Source organism: Rhinopithecus roxellana, chromosome 16 (genome assembly GCF_007565055.1).
Source record: "Rhinopithecus roxellana isolate Shanxi Qingling chromosome 16, ASM756505v1, whole genome shotgun sequence".
In the NCBI taxonomy this organism is placed as follows: Eukaryota; Metazoa; Chordata; class Mammalia; order Primates; family Cercopithecidae; genus Rhinopithecus; species Rhinopithecus roxellana.
In genome coordinates, this window is record NC_044564.1 from 115909217 (window position 1) to 115929429 (window position 20213).

The window sequence follows — 20213 nt, forward strand, 5'->3', positions numbered from 1 at the left end:
ATAGTCATGTTTCCCCTCCAGACCACCAAAGCCTCTAGCTCGAAACCTATCAGTATTCAAGAAAAAGAGGACAATGGGACGCATCAAGAGAGACCACAGCACATCAGCAAAGCCCACACTGCAGACGACTCTGCAGGACAGACGGATTTCCACAACAAATGAATTTCATGGCAGAAGTAAGGAGGACAGACTAGAAGAGTAAAAGAGATCTGAAAAAATAAATGCAAGAAAGAAAGAAAGAAAAAGAAAAAGGGAGAGGAGAGACTTGAAAGGTACCAAATGCGACATACAAGTCATGTTTGGATCCTGAGGCCCATGGACGGGAATGAATAAGCTGTTTATGAGACACCTGCATCTGAATGCGGGTTTGATATTTGTTCATATTTAAGGATCTGGTGTCAACATTTAGGTGATCATGGTAAGTGGTTATGTTTAAAGTAAGATCTTTATCTTTAGACATGTATACACTAACATATTTTTAGATAAAAGGATTGGATGCGTGAAATTTTGCTTCAAAATAGTCTAGTGGTGGTGAATAGGGGAGAGGTAAGGCCACAGGAGAGAAAGGTTTTCGAGAGCTGCTAATTGTGGATGCGGGGGGTAGGTACATGGGAGTGCATTCTACAATTTTCTTTCTTGTATATGTTTTAATATTTTTCATAGCAGAAGTTGAAAAGAAGCAAACAGATCATCCTTGAAACATGAGTACAATCACTGGTCTTTTTGAGCAAAGGGCTTGGGTCTATCTCAGGGCTCCAGGTATATCCTCCCTGCACAAGCATGGAGTTCCTAGCCCAGACCTCAGGCCTCCCTACCCCAGCCAGCCTCTATCCCAGGGCCTCCCCACTCTGGCCAGCCTCCACCTCAGGCCTCTCCACCCCAGCCAGCCTCTACCCCCAGGGCTTCCCACCCAAGCCAGCCTCCACCCCAGGCCTCCCCACCCCACCAGCCTCCATCCCAGGGCTTCCTACCCCAGCCAGCCTCCACCCCAGTCCTCCTCACCCCACTGGCCTCCATCCCAGGGCTTCCCACCCTAGTCAGCCTCCACCCCAGGCCTCCCCACCCCACTGGCCTCTATCCCAGGGCTTCCCACCCCAGCCAGGCTCTACCCCAGGCCTCTCCACCCCAGCCAGCCTCTACTCGAGGCCTCCCCACCCCAATTAGCCTCCACCCTAAGCCAACAGGGGCCTTGGTGACACATCCACAGCTATAAGTCCCACTAACCTGGAGCTGATGGACCAGTTCAGTGGCTTGCTCAGGCGTCTGAAATTCTTGGGGTACCCTGGTGATGGGGTGGGCAGGAGGCGTGTCCTTTGCCAAGGCTGCTTCTCCACTGCTCAACAGCACCTCCTGCACAATCTCAGCTGGTGACTTGAAGATGAGGGGCCTGGCAGGGGCCTGAGGCTTCCTGTTGTGGCTTCTGGACTTGGGGGGACGGTAGCTCTCATCTTTGGGGAATCTCACCCGGGGCCCTACCTTGGAGAAGTCAGGGAGTGGGTAGTTCAACTGCCCCCGGCCATACTTGGGGGCATTAGAAGAGGAGCGGCCAGCCAGAGTGGCTCCCTGTTTGGGCAGCGGCCTGCCCTGCTGTGTTGACCTGGGCTGAGGATTCAGGGGGCTGATGGAGCCAATGAATCGGGAAGGGAGTGGCTTAGGTGACGTCTTTGTCTGCTTCCAGATGTGTTCCTCGGGCTGAGGGCAGGAGAATCTGGTGGTTTCTCTCCTCCATCTATCCGCGGCAGGCTGCGGACTCTGGGCTCGGGGAGCTGAGGAGTCCTGGAATTCCATGGGGGTTGCCAGAGCAACACTGCCTCCAGTTCTGTCATCTGGGTTTAGGAGGTGGTGGCTGGGGCCCTCTGGCAAAGTTTCTGCCAGGGCAGTGGGCTGGGGGCCACTGGTCTCTCCTTCCCAGGTGGAATCAAGGCTGTCACTAGGGTGGTCGAGGCTCACTGTCCCACTGCTCCAGGACCTTGCTGGGCTGAGCTCAACGGGTGGGTTGACCTCGGAATGTTCAGAAAGTTTGTCCCCACTGGCTTGTTCGCCAGAAGCCACCCAGCCCCTGGCCTGACCATGCCCAAGAACCACGGGGCTGGTGTTTCCATGGCCCTCCAAGCTGAGACCAGCCTCATACCCCAACCTTGGGGAGCTCTCTCCAGCCTCCTCAACCTCCAGACTTCTGAGGGTCCCATCTGGTTCCTCTTCAGTCATGTCCAGCTGACGGCCCTGCTGGGGGAGCCAGGCGAGAGGTTCGTGGGAACTTGCTGAGCTGTCCACATCCTCTGCTTCAGCCTCTGGAAAGACAAGCCATTCACTTCTTAGCATATACCAGGTCTGTACCCACCATGTAACTTACCCTGTCACTTCAACTCCCTGGCTTCCATTTCCTCCTCACATGGGGATGGAAAGGATCCCAAGGAGCCCCCCACATAGCCAAGTGTTTGTCTGATACCTGATCTGGTTGTCTCAGAGGTCCTTCAAACTCAAACCCAAACCCGGTCTCTCCAGTGTCTCCCATCTCAGCAGATGGCAACACCATCCCCTCCAGGCACACAGGCCAGAAGCCTGGGAGGCGTCTTTGCCATCTCTCTCCTTCTACCCCCCTGAATCCAATCTGTCACCTGGTCCTGCCCCATTACCTCCTATAAAAATCGCAAACTCATCTATCACTCTGAAGTCTACCACCACTACCTTGGCTCGCATCCCATCCTCTCTTGTCTGGCTAACTGCAGCCAGTAGCCACCTAACCATCTCCTCCATCCTCACCCATATCCTCCATCTGAAAACTCATCCATGTCTTCCTGTGGAAGAAAAGCAGAACCTTCACTATGGTCCTAAGGTCACTGCCACCCCGGCCCCATTAGCTCTCCCACTCCATCTCTCTCCAAGGCCCCTCAGGCTCCCCCTGCTCCTGCTATGTGCACACCACGCTCCTCCCACCATGGGGGCTACGCATGTACGCATCCCTCTGCTGGGGGATTCTCTCTCCTCCTTGGCCTAGTTAACTCCTATCTGTCCATCAGGCTCAACCTCTGCCTCCTCTGTCGCTCAACCTCTGCCTCCTCAAGGAAGACTTAGATCTCCCTGACTAGGTCAAGTTCTTCCTTTTACAGGCCCTCATAGGACTGGTTACCTTTACTTTGTAACACTTATCATAGCAGCTGCTTTCCATTTATTTGTGTGGTTGTTTCACTGACGTGTGTCTCGCCCCCTACACTGCAAGCTCTATGAAGCCAAGGATGCTCTCTGTTTTGTTCACGATTGGATTTGCAGTGCTGGTACCTGACACTATTTGTTGACCGAACAGAAGGAAGGAGAAAAGGAAGGCGAGCGAGGAAGGGAGGGAAGGAAGGAAGGAAGGAGGGAGAAAGATAAGGTATATAAAGCTCCCAGGAAGTAGACAGTTACTGTAATTATTACATAGTGAGTACTCAATACATATGTATCCATCCACCCACCCAGCCATCTATCCCACTATGCTTCCTCCCAACATCCATCCATCTACCCACCCATTCACCCATCTATCACCCACCCGTCCATTCATCCATGCATCTAACCACCATCCATACAGTCATTGTTTACAGAGCACCCACTCTGCTCTAGACCCCGTGTTGACTTCTGGGACAGGTCCAAAGTTTCATGAGACACAGTTTGGGTACCACCAGGCATAGACTCTCTGTTCAGGCAGATGCACCTTTGTCTCACTCTCTACTCCCCCATGCTCTTTCCCCTACCCTTGATGCCTCTACATCTCTTAACCACTTAACATCTCCTTTGGCAAGTTACTCTTGCTTACAGCAACATACTTGAAACCCAGGGAGGTTACGTAAGTTGCCAAAGATCACCCACTGGTTCCCTGGACCTAGGACCCAGGCCCCAGTCATGCAGGTGAGTCTGCTTCCACCACTAGGGGTCACACACTAGGGGTGAAGGGGCCTGGGCTTTGGAGCTAGGGAGCCCTGGGTTCAATCCTGGCTCCTGTGACCCCTCACTGGGGCCACGGGCAAGCTGCTGACCTCTCTGGCAATCCACAGTCAAACGTGAAGCTAGTTCCTCCTACCTGACAGACGGTGGTGAGAAGGGAACAAGAGAGGGCCAGACCCTGCCCAGCCCTGTGCCTGGCACATAGTAAAGGCACAGGACAGGGTAGCAGCTATTACATCATAGCAGGGGGTTACCATGTGACCCCAGGAAGAGATGCCTCTGCCCTGTCCACCCAGTGCATCTCAGTTACCATCCCTTGCTGGAAAGAGTGCTCAGAAATGGCTCCTCAGTGGGCAGCAGTGGGCAGTGCTCACTTTGAGCAGATCAGGTGTGTGAAACTTTGAGTAATGGCACAATCTGCTACCAGAGGAGGCTTCTCTACCAACCGCAACAGCCTGTGGGAGTCACAGGACCCTAAAACAGGGGCATCTCGCTCATAATCTAAGCGCAATCACTACCATGTATCCAGCTCTTACTATTCTCTAAGATATGATTCCTCTCATTTTCTAGATGGAAAAAGCAAGACTCAGGCAGAAGGAACTTGCTAAGCAAAGCGAGGAATTTAGTCTAAGTTGGTCTGGATGCAATCAGAACATAGTTATTGTAGAAAACAAGAAATGCCAACATTCCCATTGCTAATTAGAATTTTAAAAAACCTTAAAAATACCCAGGCATGACAGCTCCCATCTGTAATCCCAGCATTTTGGGAGGCCAAGGTGAGAGGCTCGCTTCAGGCCAGGAGTTTGAGACCAGCCTGGCCAACACCGTGAGACCCTGTCTCTACAAAAAATACAAAAATTAGCTGGGTGTGGTGGCATGCACCTGTAGTCCCAGCTCCTCGGGAGGCTGAGTTCTGAGGATTGATTGGGCCCGAAAGGTCGACGCTGCAGTGAGCCATGATCATGCCACTGCACTCCAGCCTGGACAACAGAGCAAGACCCTGCTTCAATAAATAAATAAATACATAAAATAAAAATTGGACACGACCCCAAGACTAAGTAATTCAAATTACCAGAGATATGAGCAAATCAAGTGTGCAAAGATATATTAATGACATTCATCACTGCATTATTTATAACAGAAAAATCTAAAAACTACTAAAATGCCCAGCAGTAGGATACTGGCCGATTAACCACGGAATATCCATGGAAGTCTAGGAATGACTTGTGGGAGAGGATTTGATGAACTAGGAAAATGTTCATATCTATTAAGTTAACCAAAAAGCAGGTTATAACGAAGTATGTCGAATACTGTTCCATATTCACATTACATTTGCATAACTACACATATGGAAAACAGTGGTTATCTGGGGATGGAGTGGGACAATAAGTAATTTTAAATTTTACTTAATTTTGTGCCTTATATTTTCTGGTTGTTCTGCAATGAATGGTATTACTTATACAATTTAAATTTTTTAAATTTTTAAATTACAGACTTTGTAGAATTTAATTGAAAATATTGAAGCAACCTCCACTCCCTTCCCCCCTGCTAGAACATGTGATGTGGGGGACGGGACACCACTGTAGGGGGAGGGGTGTCAGTCTCACCTTCTCCTGAAGTCTCTCCTGACTCACAATCCTGATGCCCATCGGGCTGCAGATGCGGGTCCCACTCCAGGGGCGGCAGGTGCTGCTGGGCCAGGCGGAAGTCCTCCAGGAGCTCAGGGCTGGTGGCACTGGGAAAGAGTCCCTCTTCTCCCCAGCTTTGTGAACTACTATCCACATCCCTCTTGACCTCAGCCCAGGCCCAGTGCCGCCGCCGGGGGCCCTTCCGCAGGTCAGGCTCAACCCAGCGGATCTCAGTCTCCGAGCTGGCCATCAGGGCTGGCCTGAGCTTCACCTGGGCCACTTCATCTTCAGGAGACAGAGCTGCTGCCAGGGGCCCCAGAGTCACCGCTGGCTCCTGTCAGCATCGGCCATCCTGCCTGTGCCCTGTCAGGAACACATTCAAGAAATATCATTAATTCTCCTGATTCCCTCTTTTATTTGGAACAAGAAGTTGCCAGCAGGAACTCTGGAATTAGCCCTGGTTCAACTCCTGGCTGCGTCCTCCCAAAGCTGTGTGACCTTGGGCAAGTCACTCTGCCTTCATTTTCTTCATCAATAAAGCTGGGATAATAATTCCTTTCTCCCTTCAGGGTTGTTTTTTTGTCTGCTTGTTTTTAGCTCACTACAACCTTCGTCTCCCAGGCTCAAGTGATTCTCCTGCCTCAGCCTCCTGAGTAGCTGGGACTACAAGCGTGCGCCACCACACCCAGCTAATTTTTGTATTTTTTAGTTTCACCATATGGGCCAGGCTGGTCTCGAACTCCTGACCTCGTGATGCACCCGCCTCGGCCTCCTAAAGTGCTGGGATCACAGGTGTGAGCCACCATGTCCGGCCCCCTCCAGGGTTTTATAAACTAGATGAGACACACGATGAGGAGCCCAGCAGCCAGTGTACCGACCAACAGGTGTTGAATGCATCCTAGCTAGTGTTACTGAGTACTGGCTCTTCGTGTGGGCATGGGGCACAGGCCCCGCTCACCGGAGAACCGACGGCCCAGGAGGAAGCAGACGATCACCAGGCAACTACAAATCCAGGTGAGATGTGCCAGAGGAGGCACGGGGGCTGCCCTGACACAGGCCAGGGTAGTCTGGGGATCCCAGGTTAGAAGCTAGTTCCTCTGAGAATCTTCTCTGACCTCACTCGGGTAAGAATTCAGATTGAGAGGTGGGGGAGGATGATGAAAAAAGCATTCCAGGCCAAGTATGATGGCTCACGCCTACAATTCCAGCACTTTGGGAGGCTGAGGTGAGCGGATCACTTGAGTCTAGGAGTTCGAGACCAGCCTGGGCAACATGGCAAAACCTCGTCTCTACAAAAAATTAGCCAGGTGTGATTGTGCACACCTGTAGTCACAGCTACTCGAGAGGCTGAGGTGGGAGGATCACTTGAGCCCGGGAGGTTGAGGCTGCAGTGAGCCATGACAGCGCCACTGCACTCCAGCCTGGGCAACAAAGTGAGACCCTGTATCAAAAGGAAAAAAAAAAAAAAAAAAAAAAAAAGTAGCATTCTGCTAACCAACATAATTGAAAACAGGTGCTCAAACGAAAAGGCATGAAGTCCCAGCACATGCTACAGTATAGATGAACCTCAGAAACATTATGCTAAGTGAGAGATGCCAGACACAAAGGCCACATATAGTGTGATTCTATGGATAGGAAATATCCAGGCAAGGTAACTCCTTGGAGAGTGAAAGCAGACTGGTGTTTGCCAGGGGCTGGGGGAGAGGAGAGTGGGCACTGCTTGTTGGGTATGGGATTTCCTTCGGAAGTGAGAAAAATGCTTTGCAACTAGATGGAGGTGGCAGTTACACAACACTGTGAATATACTAAATGTCACTGAACTATTCATCTAAAAATGGTTAGTTTTATGTTATGTGAATTTCACCTCAATTTAAATAAAAAGTCTTCCTAGTGAGGCAACCTGGGGGCGGGGGGCAAGCCTACCGGGGCTTTCCTGGACCTGGGAGTGGTTTTCGCCGAGGCTGGGGTATTGAACAGAGGGAAAGCCCATCAGAGGTGTGGTTTAAAAGTTCCCCTTGGGCTGCTCTGGGAGAATGAACCAGGGAGGCTGGCCACACAGGGACCTGTCAGGCGGCTGCTGCAGGAACAGGGTAGCCAGAGAAGGGCTCCTCCGCTGCCTTCCCTCAACCCTCTCTTTCTTTCCCTCTTTCCTTCTCCCTCTCATCTCCTTTTGCCTCTTTCTTCCCACTCTCCCGCTATTTCCCTAAGCGCTTCCTCTATGCCAGCACTGATCCAGGTCCAGGAAGAGCAAAGCTGACCCGGAGTGGTCACGGTCCCCCAGGGAGCTCCCTGCCATGGAGGGTTCAGAGAACCGCCGCCAATCAGCACAGCGGCCCCCAGGGCGGTTCACACAAAGGCCTTCTTCCACAGATGGGGAAACTGGGGTCCAGAGAGGGGGAGAGGCCTTACCCAAAGCCACATATGGGTTAGGACAAGGCAGGGGCGAAAGTCAGCCTCCTGGCCCAGAGTCTGGGCTTTCTCCCCTGCATGCTGTGTCGAAGGGAGTATGACTCCAGGCCTCCCAGGACAGAAGGTCTGTGTTTGTCCCTTTATCCTCGTGAGCACTTGGATCCTGCTTGATTTGTGTGGCTGAGAAAAGTCAGCAGGCAACTATTTTTGGACACAAAGTTCCCCAGGGAACAGTGCAGCCCGGGAAAGGCTGACTTCTCAAGGGCTGGAGGAGGGAGGGACAGGGAATACCATTCTTCCCTCCCTGGCTGCGGCTCCTGCTCTGTGGATGGGTGTTCGGGGCTTCTATCCTCTGTCCCCGCCCAGTCTTCCTCTCTACCCCCAAATGCAGAGCCCCACAATTTCCTCCAGATCACCCTGCATGTTATCCTCCAGCCCCACTGGAGGAGCCCACAGCCCCTCCAGTCCCCGCCACATGTGAAGAACCCACTCGGCGCCAGCCTGGCTAGAAGCTTTACTTTTAAGTTCTCAATCTGCCCTCCCTACAAACATGAGGGTAGAACTTGGCTAAGATCACCCGGCTACTTCCTGCCAGAGCAAGATCTGCAACTGTCAGTTTCGGCCTAGTGGCCCCCCAATATGTTTTTAATCACACAACCCATCCGTAAAAATAAATGTGCTCGAACACGTCATGCTAATATATTACATGTATTAGAAAGAATACTTTCAAAAGTGATTTTCTAAAAAGATGCAATTGAAAATTGGCCAGGCACAATGGCTCACACCTGTAATCCCAGCACTTTGGGAGGCCGAGGTGGATAGATCACTTGAGCTCAGGAGTTCAAGACCAGCTTGGGCAACATGGCAAAAGCCCATCTCTACTAAAAATAAAAAGGAGGCCGGGCGCAGTGGCTCACGCCTGTAATCCCAGCACTTTGGGAGGCTAAGGTGGACAGATCACTTGAGCTCAGGAGTTCAAGACCAGCTTGGGCAACATGGCAAAAGCCCATTTCTACTAAAAATAAAAAGGAGGCTGGGCGCGGTGGCTCACGCCTGTAATCCCAGCACTTTGGGAGGCCGAGGCGGGCAGATCACCTGGAGGTCAGGAGTTCAAGACCAGCCTTAACATGGAGAAATCCCGTCTCTATTAAAAATACAAAATTAGCCGGGCGTGGTGGTGCATGCCTGCAATCCCAGCTACTCGGCAGGCTGAGGCAGGAGAACTGCTTGAACCTGGGAGGCGGAGGTTGCGGTGAGCCGAGATCGTGCCATTGCACTCCAGCCTGGGCAACAAGAGCGAAACTCCGTCTCGAAATAAATAAATAAAAATACAAAAGAAAAAGAAAATAAACACAGGTGACCCTTAATGACACAGTTTGAATTGCACAGTTTGAACTCTACTTGTATGTGAATTTTCTTCTGCCTCTGCCACCCCTAAGACAGTAAAGTAGATCAATCCCCCCTCTTGATTCCTCCTCCTCAATGTGAAGATGACAGGATGAAGGCCTTTGTGATGATCCATTTCCACTTAATGAAAGTAAGTAGATTTTCTCTTCCTTATGATTTTCTTAATAGCATTTTCTTTTCTCTGGCTTACTTTATTGTAACAAAACAATACGTAATACATATAAAGCAGAAAATATGCATTAATCAACTGTTTATGTTATCGGCAAAGCTTCTAGTCAACAGGAGGCTATTGATAAAGTTTTGGGGGAGTTCAAAGTTATAAGCAGATTTTTGACTGCATGAGGCACTCCTAACCCCTGTGTTGTTCAAGGAACAACTGTATTTTATTTTATTGAGACAGGATCTCACTGTTACCCAGGCTGGAGTACAGTGGCCATCAGAGCTCCTGGGCTCAATCGATCCTCCCACCTCAGCCTCCTAAGTAGCTAAGACCACAGATACGTACCGCCATGCCTGGCTAATTTTTAAATTTTTTTTGTAGAGATGGGGTTTTGCCATGTTGCCCAGGCTGGTTTTGAACTCCTGGGTTTAAGTGATCCTCCTGCCTCAGCCTCCCTATGTCCTGGGATTACAGGCATGTGCCACCCACCCAGCTGGTCAACTATATTTTAAATAGAAGCTCTAATTCTTGCTTCTCATACCTTCTGCAGGGCCTGTACCCTTCTTGGAAATCCCTGCCAGGGATCTTAAGCTTCAGTGTGCTTAAGAATCCTCTAAGCAGGCAGTTTCCTGAAACAACCTGCAGAGAGCCTGACTCAGTGGCCCTGGGATAGGGCCCAGGAATCTGTATTTTAAACCAGGGCCTCAGGCAGGGCCTGCCCTTTGAAGTTCACTAGGCCTCCTCACTTCTGCTGTTATGGCAGGTGGAGGAGGGGCTACAGTTTAGCTGTTGCTTTTCTGGTTCTGAAGCCTCTGCTGAGGAAGGGGCCGGGGGAGGCATGTGGTTTTTAGACTTTTTGAAGGGCTTTTTTTTCTAGCTCTGCCACAGAGCAGCCTGCCCAATCACAGAGGCCTCTGGGTGCACAAAGAGGAACATCCTGTCTTCTGGGATGACTCAGTCATGGCAGAAATCTCACTGTAACCAGGTCAGAGGCAGCTGCAGTGACTGGCTAGAGTTTCACTTGCCCCCAGGCGCCTAAACCAGTGAGCCTTTCCTGAGCGAGGCCTCTGTCTTCCATGTGAGCCATGGCCCTTTGCACCACAAAGCCCCAGAAATGGCCATTCAGCTAGTCAGTCAACAAACACACATTAGTGCCAACTACCTGCCAACTTCAGGCTGGGATGATGCTGTGGTAGAGAAGCAGGCTGGGCATCAGGAGATGGGTGCTACTCCTGGCTGCTGTTACTCACTGTGTATAGCTGGGCTTGCATTTTCCTCACCGTAAAATAGAGAAAGTACCACCTGCTCTTGCTACTGCAAGGGGATATCACCCTGCTAGGGTGGGTTGGGAGGCAGGGGATGAGACTCAAAGAGCTTTGAATTTGAAGTCCCTAGTTGACTCAGCTCCTGAGGGCAATAGCCTCAGAACTGTTAACCTCTCTCTTCCTCCCTGAGATCACATTTCAAAGTACAAAGATACATACCGAGCACCCCGTGGGTGCAAATTAACTTTTTAAAAAAAGCCCTACGACTTCCTACTATATACCAGGGACTACATAAGATGCAAAGAATGTAGAAAAGAGTAAAAGCATTCCAAAATTTTAAACAGTGGGGGGTAGTACAATACAGAAGCGTTACCAAAGGAAGCTTTAAGGTGGGCTTGAGGAACAGTGAGGATTTCGGGTAGAAGATTGGGGAGGGCATTCCAGGCAGAGGGAACAGCATAGGCAAAGGCACGGAGGTCTGAAAGTATGGCCTGACTTTGAAAGAGAGCTATGGACGGGGTGCCTGAATGCCAGGTAAAGGTAGAGTTGTTCCAGCCAGCCTTCGTTAGGGCAGCAGGGCTGCTCCTAAAAGGCAGTGAGTGGGGTTTGGTGAAGACTCCAGCCGTGTGAGCTGGGGAGGGCTGTGGAGTTCAGGGTCCCCACCATCCCTGGAGAAACTGGCCCCACAAGGAAGTAGCAGCCACTGCACCCTCCTTCTGTACATCTTCTTACTCACAAGCCACCACTGCCCCTGCTCTCTCAGGGGTCTAATAGACCCCCGAGGTGTCTATCTTCAGTTCCTGGGTGGGATGGTCTCCTCTTCCCCACCACCCACACAGGGCTTCTCCGCCTGCTCAGTCATTCCACAGCCAGGGACCCTTCCCTTTATGGCTCAATCCCTCAGAACTGCCCAGACTCCCAGGTTCTCCTTTGCCAGCCCAGCCACGCAGCCCGCACTGCCTCCCTCTGCCCTCTGCAGCCCCTTCCCATCCAGCCAGGGCTGTCCAGGGTGCCCCCGTGCTTCTACCCCCACACCTCCCAGATGAGGAAACTGAGGCACAGAGGTGTGGCAGGCTCTCAGAAGACCTCACAGCCAGGAAGCACAGAGGATTCAAAGCTGGGGTGCGCAACTCTGAAACCAAGGCTGTAAGATGTGTCAGGGAGATGGGGAAGGAAGACCCCCCCAAATCAGTAACCAGACCTTCCAAAAAGTCTGTGTTGTTGGGCTTAACCATCCCCCCACCCACCGGTTGGCAGGGCACAGACCTGCTGTTCTCAAGGGCTTCCCACCAGCTGTGTGGACACTAGTCCCACAAGGAAGCACCAGCCACTCCCCCTCTGTGTGTCCTCTCCCTGCCCCCAGCCCGCTCCAGCAGCACAGGCCGAGGAGAAAGAGAAATGGTGCCCTGGCTGTTGACAGCTCTGGTCTTGCCATCCTCAAGAGCTGAGCTGGGTCTGCTGGTCTTCGGACAGTTCTTGGTTCCTCTTGTTGCCCTTACACAGCTGGCATAAGAGGCCACTCCTTTGATGGGGACCACCCCCCTATGCCGTCACTGCCTCCTGGCCTGCTCCCCATCCCTGCATCGTCTCTGAGACCCCTTAGCAACCAAGGACACTAACTCTCCAGGTGCAGACAAGGACACCCCAGGCACAGAGATGGACTCGCCTGTCCAAGTTCACAAGAGATCAGAATCAGAGCTGGGACTGGAATCTAGCATCCCGAGGCTTGACGAAATCCTCCTTAAAACCACCCTTGCCCTGGAGGCCGGGCTCCCCTGAGCCAAGAGAAAAGTGGTGCAGCTCCAGCAGCTGCAACTTCCTGGCTGGGCTGGTCCGGCTGCCTGGACTGTCCCAGAGAGTCTGTGACTGGCCCGTCCAGAAGGAAGGCGGCCTCCTGGGCCCTCCTCCGTTCCGATCTCTTACCTCTCTCGGGCTCCACCACCGTCCTGCCGACCCAGTTTCAGGGGACCTGTCTGTGAAGTCTTTGTTCCAAACCCAGGGAGCCCCCTGTCTCCATTGCGCCCTGGCCCGCCTCCAGGCCGTTCTGCCAGCCCAAGCTGCTGCTCACAGACCAGCATCGCTCCCAACCTCTCCCCGCCCCTGCCGCGGCTGAGGCCGCCTCGCCTCGGCAGGAAGCGCCCAGCCTGATTTCCTACAAGTGTTTGTCAGAAGGAGGGGGTTTGTCTGCGTGCAGAGCAAGAGCCGGAGGAGCTTAACCCCTTGCAAGCCCTCTGCAGTCTGCGCTGCCCAGGAAAGGACTCAGAGAACGAACTCCTGACGTCCTGGGCTTGGGATCATCTCAGCCCAGGCCCTGCAGGTACAGATGCGGAGACTAAAGCACAGAAAAGGTCAGAGGCTTGGCCAAGGTCACACAGCATGCTGTAGCTCCTACCTCCTAGGCCCTCTTCAACCATGGCCTGACTTTAGCTGACGTTCCTTCCGTCACTAGGCCTCAGAGCCCATCTGCATGGTGAGAGCTCAGACTCAACACTACTCCTGCCCTTCCAGCTCTGACTCTAGCAATGTGCAACCTGAATCTCAGGGAGGCCTTGGTGATTCCTGCCATTTCAACCCACTGTCCTTACCCCGAGGTGGTCCTGCAGCCAGAGTGGGATGTTCTGGGCAGCATGGAGGTGTGAAACTGGCAGATCAGGTAAACTTTCCCTGTTACAAGAACCCTCCAAGCGTTCACCAGATGTTGGGAACAGGTCGATCCTGATGGTCAGTCAAGCTGTCTTTTCTCAAGCCCCAGCATCCCATTCCTTCATTCATAGGTACTCACTGAGCTCCTACTGTGTGGCGGGTGCTTTTAAAGGTGCTAGGAATATGGCAGGGCCCCAGACAGGCCAGTCCCCTGCTCTCTACTCTAGCAGAGACATGGACAATAAGCAAGCACATGTATAATTTCAAGGAGAGAGCTGTGAACAACGAGACTGAGTGATGATCCGTGTCCCGGGCCAGGTGGCACTGAAGCCTGGGACTCGCCCCGGGCCAACAGAGTCGATCTCTGGGCATCAGAGGTTTTGAGTGTCCCAGGTGACTGGTCCTGGTAGAGAACCCATGGGGCCAAGAGTAATGGGTTGGAGGAGAAGGGTTATAGGATGGTCAGGAAAGTCTCTATGAGGAGGTGACATTCAAACAAGGCACTGGAAGGAAGAGGGGGGCAAGAGCAAGCCACAAGAAGGGCTGGGGCAGTGTTCTGGGAGGGCAAATGGAAAGGCCAAGGTGGGGGAGCCAGTGGCTTTCCCTGAGAACAGCAAGCCCTGTGTACCCGGGACAGAGCGAGTCAAGCGAGAGAGGCAGGATCTTCACAGAAGAGGCGGCACAGGAGCACAAGAGGCTCCCAACACTGGCCCCACCCAGGACCCAGAGACTCTGAGTCAGAAAACAAAAAGAAAAAGGAAAAAAATCAGGCCTCTGTATTGTCCAAAAAGCCCTCCAGGTAATTCTGATAAGCAGTCAGATTTGGGAACCAGCCATGTAGGAGAGAAAAAAATCTTAGAGTCACTGTGGACCTGGGTTCAAATCCCAGCCTCATCTCTTGCTGGCTCTAACTTTTGAAACTTCACCTCTCTAAGCCTCAGTTTCTTCATCTATAAAACAGGGATAAGAAGAGTAGCCACCCCACAGGGGCTGCTGTAAAGATTCAGTGAGGAGATGCCTACCAAGGATACAGCAGGGGACCCAGAACACAGTCATATATTGAGCTTTTTTATTATTGTTACTACAACTATTGCTGTTACTTAGGTATAAGTCTCCAGTCTCCTCTAAAGGCTAGATCTTAATACCTTTCCTGTAGCCTGGCAGACTGTTTATGGCTGATGAAAGCATTCCTGTGAATGAATGAATGAATGAATGAGTGGACTTTCCCAAGGTCAGTTGGTGAATATCTAGCATAGCCAGGGCTAGAACCAGGAGCCCTCATCCTAGTAATCGCCCACCCCTCTATCCCCTTCCCTGCCTTTTACCCACATCTGGGTGGCAGGGCTCTCCTTGCAGCCCCCAGCCCTACATGGAGCACAGCCAAACCCTAATGAGGCCCCTCCCTACCAGCCCTGGCGGCCATGTGTGCCATTGTGTGAGGGGCGGGTTCCCCTGACACCCTGTCACTCACTCACCCTCCCTCCCTGGTCATTAACCCAGGCAGCACTGCTATCAATGCCAGGTGGCTGCCATTGCTGGGCATGGCCTGTGGCCCCTGGATAACCCCAAACCCATCTTAGGGGCAGCCACCTAACACCAAGGAGAACCACCTGCAGTGCAGTCTGTTCCATCTCCTTGCACCCCCAAGCACGACCAACCCTCCTCCCTGCCTTTGCTCATGCACCGCCCCCTCTTGGATCACTGTCCCCACCCACAGGCCAAGTTCTAGCAGACCGAAGCGGCATGTCCAAGACTGAGCTCCTACTATTGCCACCCTCCAAACCCACCCCTCCTTAGTTTGGCCCATCTTTCACCCAGGTACGTACTGAGAATCAACTGTGACCCTGGATGCTTACCTTTCCTTATATCCCGTAACCAATCCATCATCAACTCCCAGTTATTTCATTTCCTAAATTTCACCAGAATCTGTCCCCGTTTCTGCATCCCCACGTGGGTCCCTGGATCGGCCTTACCTGGAAAGCTCTAGGGTCCACTAATCTGTTCCCCACACTGCACCGATGCCATCTTCCAAGATAGAAGCTTCCAAACAAGACCCCTCCATGCTTCAGACACACAGCTAGCTACCATGGCTCTGAGAAAGATGAAACTCCACAGGCTGGCCGTTGCTCCAGCCTCTTCTCCTGCCACCCTCTCTGCCCTTGGTCAGCGTGCTCCTGCCACCCAGGCCTCCTTGCTCTTCCTGGGACAGATGTGCCCTGCTCCTCCTCTCACCCAGTCCCACTTCTTTTCCCTGTTAACTTCTAGGCAACCTCCAGATCTCAGCTCCAGCGTGCCCTCCTTGGGGACTCCCCATTTAGAACTATATTTCGTATGTGATTATTTGACTAACATCTGTCTCTTGACTCAACTGGGAGCTCTGTGAGGCTCTCATCATCATATCCCCAGGACCTAGCACACAGAACCTGATATATAACAGAAATACAATAAACATATCCTGGGTGATCCACCCGACCTAGCTACTTGCCCAAGCCTGACTCATAGCCCTCATAACAACCCAATGAGGCTGCTGTGACAAACCCATTTCACAGCTGAGTAAACAGAGGCCCCTAGAGCCCAAGCAGCTTGCCCAAGGTCACAAAGCTGATGAGCTGCAGTAGAGTTTCAAACACACAAAAACCCGGCTTCTAATAACCAAGCTTGGTGCTCACGGCATTGCAGCCCGCAGAGATAATTAATACCTGTGCACAATAAAATCGAGAGTGGAGCTTATTACTAACTAATTGCAATTCACAAAGCCAATGTTCTGATTTTATAGTGAGGCCCTGGTTCCACACAGAGCCTTTTGGTTTCCCAAAATGCTTTCTTCTTTATAGCACTAGATGTTCAAGAACAGAACGTAAAAGTGGGAAGAAAAGGATTATTCCATTGTATAGGTGAGGACACTGAGGCCCAGAGAAGAGAAGAGATTAGTTCCTGGTCACCCAGAAAAGAAACAACAACAAAAACCTCTGACTCCTGGCCGGGCGCAGAGACTCACACCTGTAATCCCAGCACTTTGGGAGGCTGAGGTGGGCGGATCACCTGAGGTCAGGAGCTCAAGACGAGCCTGAGCAACATGGTGAAACCCTGTCTCTACTAAAAATACAAAAATTAGTTGGGCGTGGTGGCAGGTGCCTGTAATCCCAGCTACTTGGGAGGCTGAGGCAAGAGCATTGCTTGAACCTGGAAGGCAAAGGTTGCAGTGAGTTGAGATTGCACCATTGCACTCCAGCCTGGGCGACAGAGCAAGACTCTGTCTCAAAAACAAAAACAACAAAAAACCTCTGACTCCTACTGCCAGGGCTTGATGACTTTCATCCTTTTACCAGCAACAGGCATGTGCGTGGCTGTGTCTGCAGAACCCTGCCAGCCCTTCCCACAAGCCTGAGGCACAAGAATCACTTGAACCTGGGAGGTGGAGGTTGCAGTGAACCAAGATCATGTCACTGTGCTCCAGCCTGGGCAACAGAGTAAGACTCTGTCAAAAAAAAAAAAAAGTCCACAGGGAGTCTGAGGGAGAGAGGAGGCAGGTGAGGATTTCCGGAGTGAACCAAGAAGAAATGATGAAATATTCTCTACTTCTAGGGAAGTAGAGACCGAAGTTCCAGCCTGAGTGACCAGGAACAAGCACCTTCCTTTCTCTGAGCTTTGGAACCTGGGGCTTAATGAGATTGTCTCTGAGGTTATCAGAGATTATCTTCTAACACTAAACCTCCTGGATTCTTTATTCCATTTGCCCACTCAGGCAGAAATGCCATGCTGACAGGAGGCTGTAGGGCACAGGTGTTAAGGCACACGGGCTTTGTGGGCAAACAGAGAACTCCATGTTCTCCCTTGGAAGCTGTGTGGCCTTGGGCAAGCTGCTTAACCTCTCTGAATCCCAGATTCCACATCTGTAACATGGGCCCATAATTATTTTACAGGGTTCTTGGGATGACCAATGAGACTATGTGCCTGAAGTTCTTGGCCCCAGTGCCCAGCTGGCACAGAGTAACTGTTCACAAATAAATGGCCTTGCCTTTTCCGTGAAACGCCCTATGACCTGCTCCCTGCAGGACTGAGTTTAATTTTCCTCATCCACAGCTTCCACAATTATCAACCCCAGCTCTAGTGATGAGTCCTGGACACAAAAAGGGAGAGGCAGTTTTCCCAAGTGGAGGGAGGTGCTGACATTTCCCTGTAACCCTATTCCCTGCAACCCTTAAACCAGTTCCAGGGCTCACTGACCCAGCTAGAAACTCTGTCCCCACTCTGAGTAGTTAAGGAGCAGAGCAAACAGGCCCTTCTCAGCCAACTGAGATACGGGTTATGAGGAGGGTGTGGCCATATTGAGGAAAACACATACATACATTCAAATTCATGCTCTTTTCAAAGAGTCAAACAAAAAAAAATGCATGTGCCAGGAAGGGACTGCTAACAGCAAAACTTTACTGAACACCTATTATGTATCAAATACCTTATAAAAGCCTTTCCATGGATTCAGATCTCATTATTCAATCATCATACTAATCCAAAGAGGGAGAAATTATGATGTCCATTTTATTTTATAGGTGAGGAAGCTGGTTTGAACCAAGCTGTTTGAATCCGGACAGTGTGTGTGTGTGTGTGTGTGTGTGTGTGTGTATATATATATATATATATTTTTTTTTTTTTTTTTTTTTTTTTTTGAGATGGAGTCTCGCTCTGTTGCCCAGGCTGGAGTGCAGTGGCGCGATCTTGGCTCTTTGCAAGCTCCACCTCCTGGGTCCACGCCATTCTCCTGCCTCAGTCAAGTAGCTGGGACTACAGGCCCTGCCACCACGCCCGGCTAATTTTTTTTTTTTTTTTTGTATTTTTAGTAGAGACAGGGTTTCACCGTGTTAGCCAGGATGCTCTCGATCTCCTGACCTTGTGTCCGCCCGCCTCGGCCTCCCAAAGTGCTGGGATTACAGGCGTGAGCCACCGCGCCCGGCCCCATACAGTATAACCTCAATCACTTTGCAACTGAAACTTGCAATAGGTAAAATAGTTGGAAACAATCACAGTGTCCAGTAACAGGTGACCATTGCAAGAAATTGTGATAGTTCCACTCAAAGGAATAAGCAGTTGTTAACAGTTATGCTAATGAAGAATATCAGATAATGTAAAAATTTTGTTATGTTCAGTGGACAAGCCAGTTATAAAATAACATATATCTAGTTTGAGTCTATTTAAAACAGTAAAATTTGGAGGAAGAGGAGGAGGAGGAAAGGAAGGAGACAAGATAGGAAAAAAGGGAGAGAAAGCGAAAGAAAGAGAAGGACATGCTTTAAAATGTTTACAACAGGCCATGTGCCGTGGCTCATGCCTGTAATCCCAGCACTTTGGGAGGCCAAGGTGGGGGGGGGGGGGGATCACCTGAGGTCAGGAGTTCGAGACCAGCCTGGCCAACATGGCAAAACCCCGTCTCTACTAAAAATACAAAAATTAGCTGGGTGTGGTGACATGCACCTGTAATCCCAGCTACTCGGGAGGCTGAGGCATGAGAATCGCCTGAACCTGGGAGGCAGAGGTTGCAGTGAGCCAAGATTGTGCCACCACACTCCGGCCTGGGAGATGAGAGTGACACTCTGTCTCAATAAAAAAGAAAAAAAAAGTTTACAGTAATTATTACTAGGTAGCAGAATTATAGGCAAGTTTTTTTGATAGGCAAGTTTACCATTTTTCCTTTTGGGTATTTTCTAAAAATAACAGTTGCTTTAAAAATAAGAATGAAATGAACATGTACTATTCTTAAAAACAAAACAAACGAATACCACCTCACATCTGTGTGGTGCTTCCTTCTGACCTTGGGCACCTCTGTCCTCAGTTTCCCCTCCTGTGAAAGGTAAAATGTATGGTTGGCCTCTTTGAGGCCCTTTACAGCTGTGACATCCTATAACATTCTGTAACCCCCACACCTTCTCCTCCTCTATTTAAACTCTAATACAATATGTTGTTTTCTGCAATACAGTCATTATGCAACATGTGGGAACATGTGAAAATCACTAAAAGGAAAGGATGCAATCAGCGCCCGCCTCAGCCACTTTTTGCATTTGGAGGCATGGCATGTGTTGCTGGATTAGATCCTCATAAATAGGCATTTAACAGATGAAGAAAGGCTCAGAGAGGTTACACAACTTGCCCAAAGTCACACAGCACATTAAGGCACAGTTGGGTCTGTACCCACAAATAAAGCATTATCCTCCAGACAAATCCTTCGTGGGGGACTGAGTGTGCCTCCTAGACCCCGAGACCTCCCCTCCTCAGTCCTGGTCCTTGGCTGTGGTCCCAAGACCTGGAGGAGACTGACAGCTGGACATCCCACTCTGGCCCTGATCCCAGGCTCCTTCCCCAGAATAAGCTGAGCTGGCTGGGGGGGTGGGGGGACTTGGGGGGAGAATGCTGGCAAGGACCTAGGGGTTGGTGTGGGAGTGGCACTGGGCACAGAAGGTCTCACTTGGCCATGGAGCTGGAGTTCGCCTGACATTTGGCAAGGAAGCCCAGAGCCAAGATGGAACTGCAAGCTGGGGTGCAGGAGGGAGGAGGGAGTGAGAATGTGACACTTCGGGGGCAGGAAGCCTGGGTCAACTCTGGTAGATGAGCCTTTGCTCTTTTATTTCAGAACTTCTCTAATATCCTCAGCTACAGACAAGAGGCTTCTCCTTCCCTCAGGCATGCATGTGTAAAGTCACAAAATAACATGTTTGTGCACAGGACATGCTCAGAAAATGAGGGGCTTCTGTTAGCCTCCTCCTGGTTCCCCTGGCCAACTGCAGCGCC

The 20213-nt window shown here is 51.0% G+C and overlaps 1 protein-coding gene across 3 annotated transcripts in view; it reads right to left on the reverse strand.

Moving 5' to 3' along the window:
* The window catches only part of AKNA (AT-hook transcription factor), a 70612-nt gene that overhangs the window by 47267 nt on the left and 3132 nt on the right, over positions 1-20213 (reverse strand). For all 3 annotated transcript variants that reach the window (XM_030920153.1, XM_030920154.1, XM_030920152.1), the window contains 2 exons: positions 5529-5912; positions 1225-2291 (listed from right to left, as the gene is read on the reverse strand). In XM_030920153.1, the coding sequence (XP_030776013.1) occupies positions 1225-2291; positions 5529-5799 (1338 nt within the window). In that variant the 5' untranslated portion in view covers positions 5800-5912. The remainder of the gene's footprint in view (positions 1-1224; positions 2292-5528; positions 5913-20213) is intronic.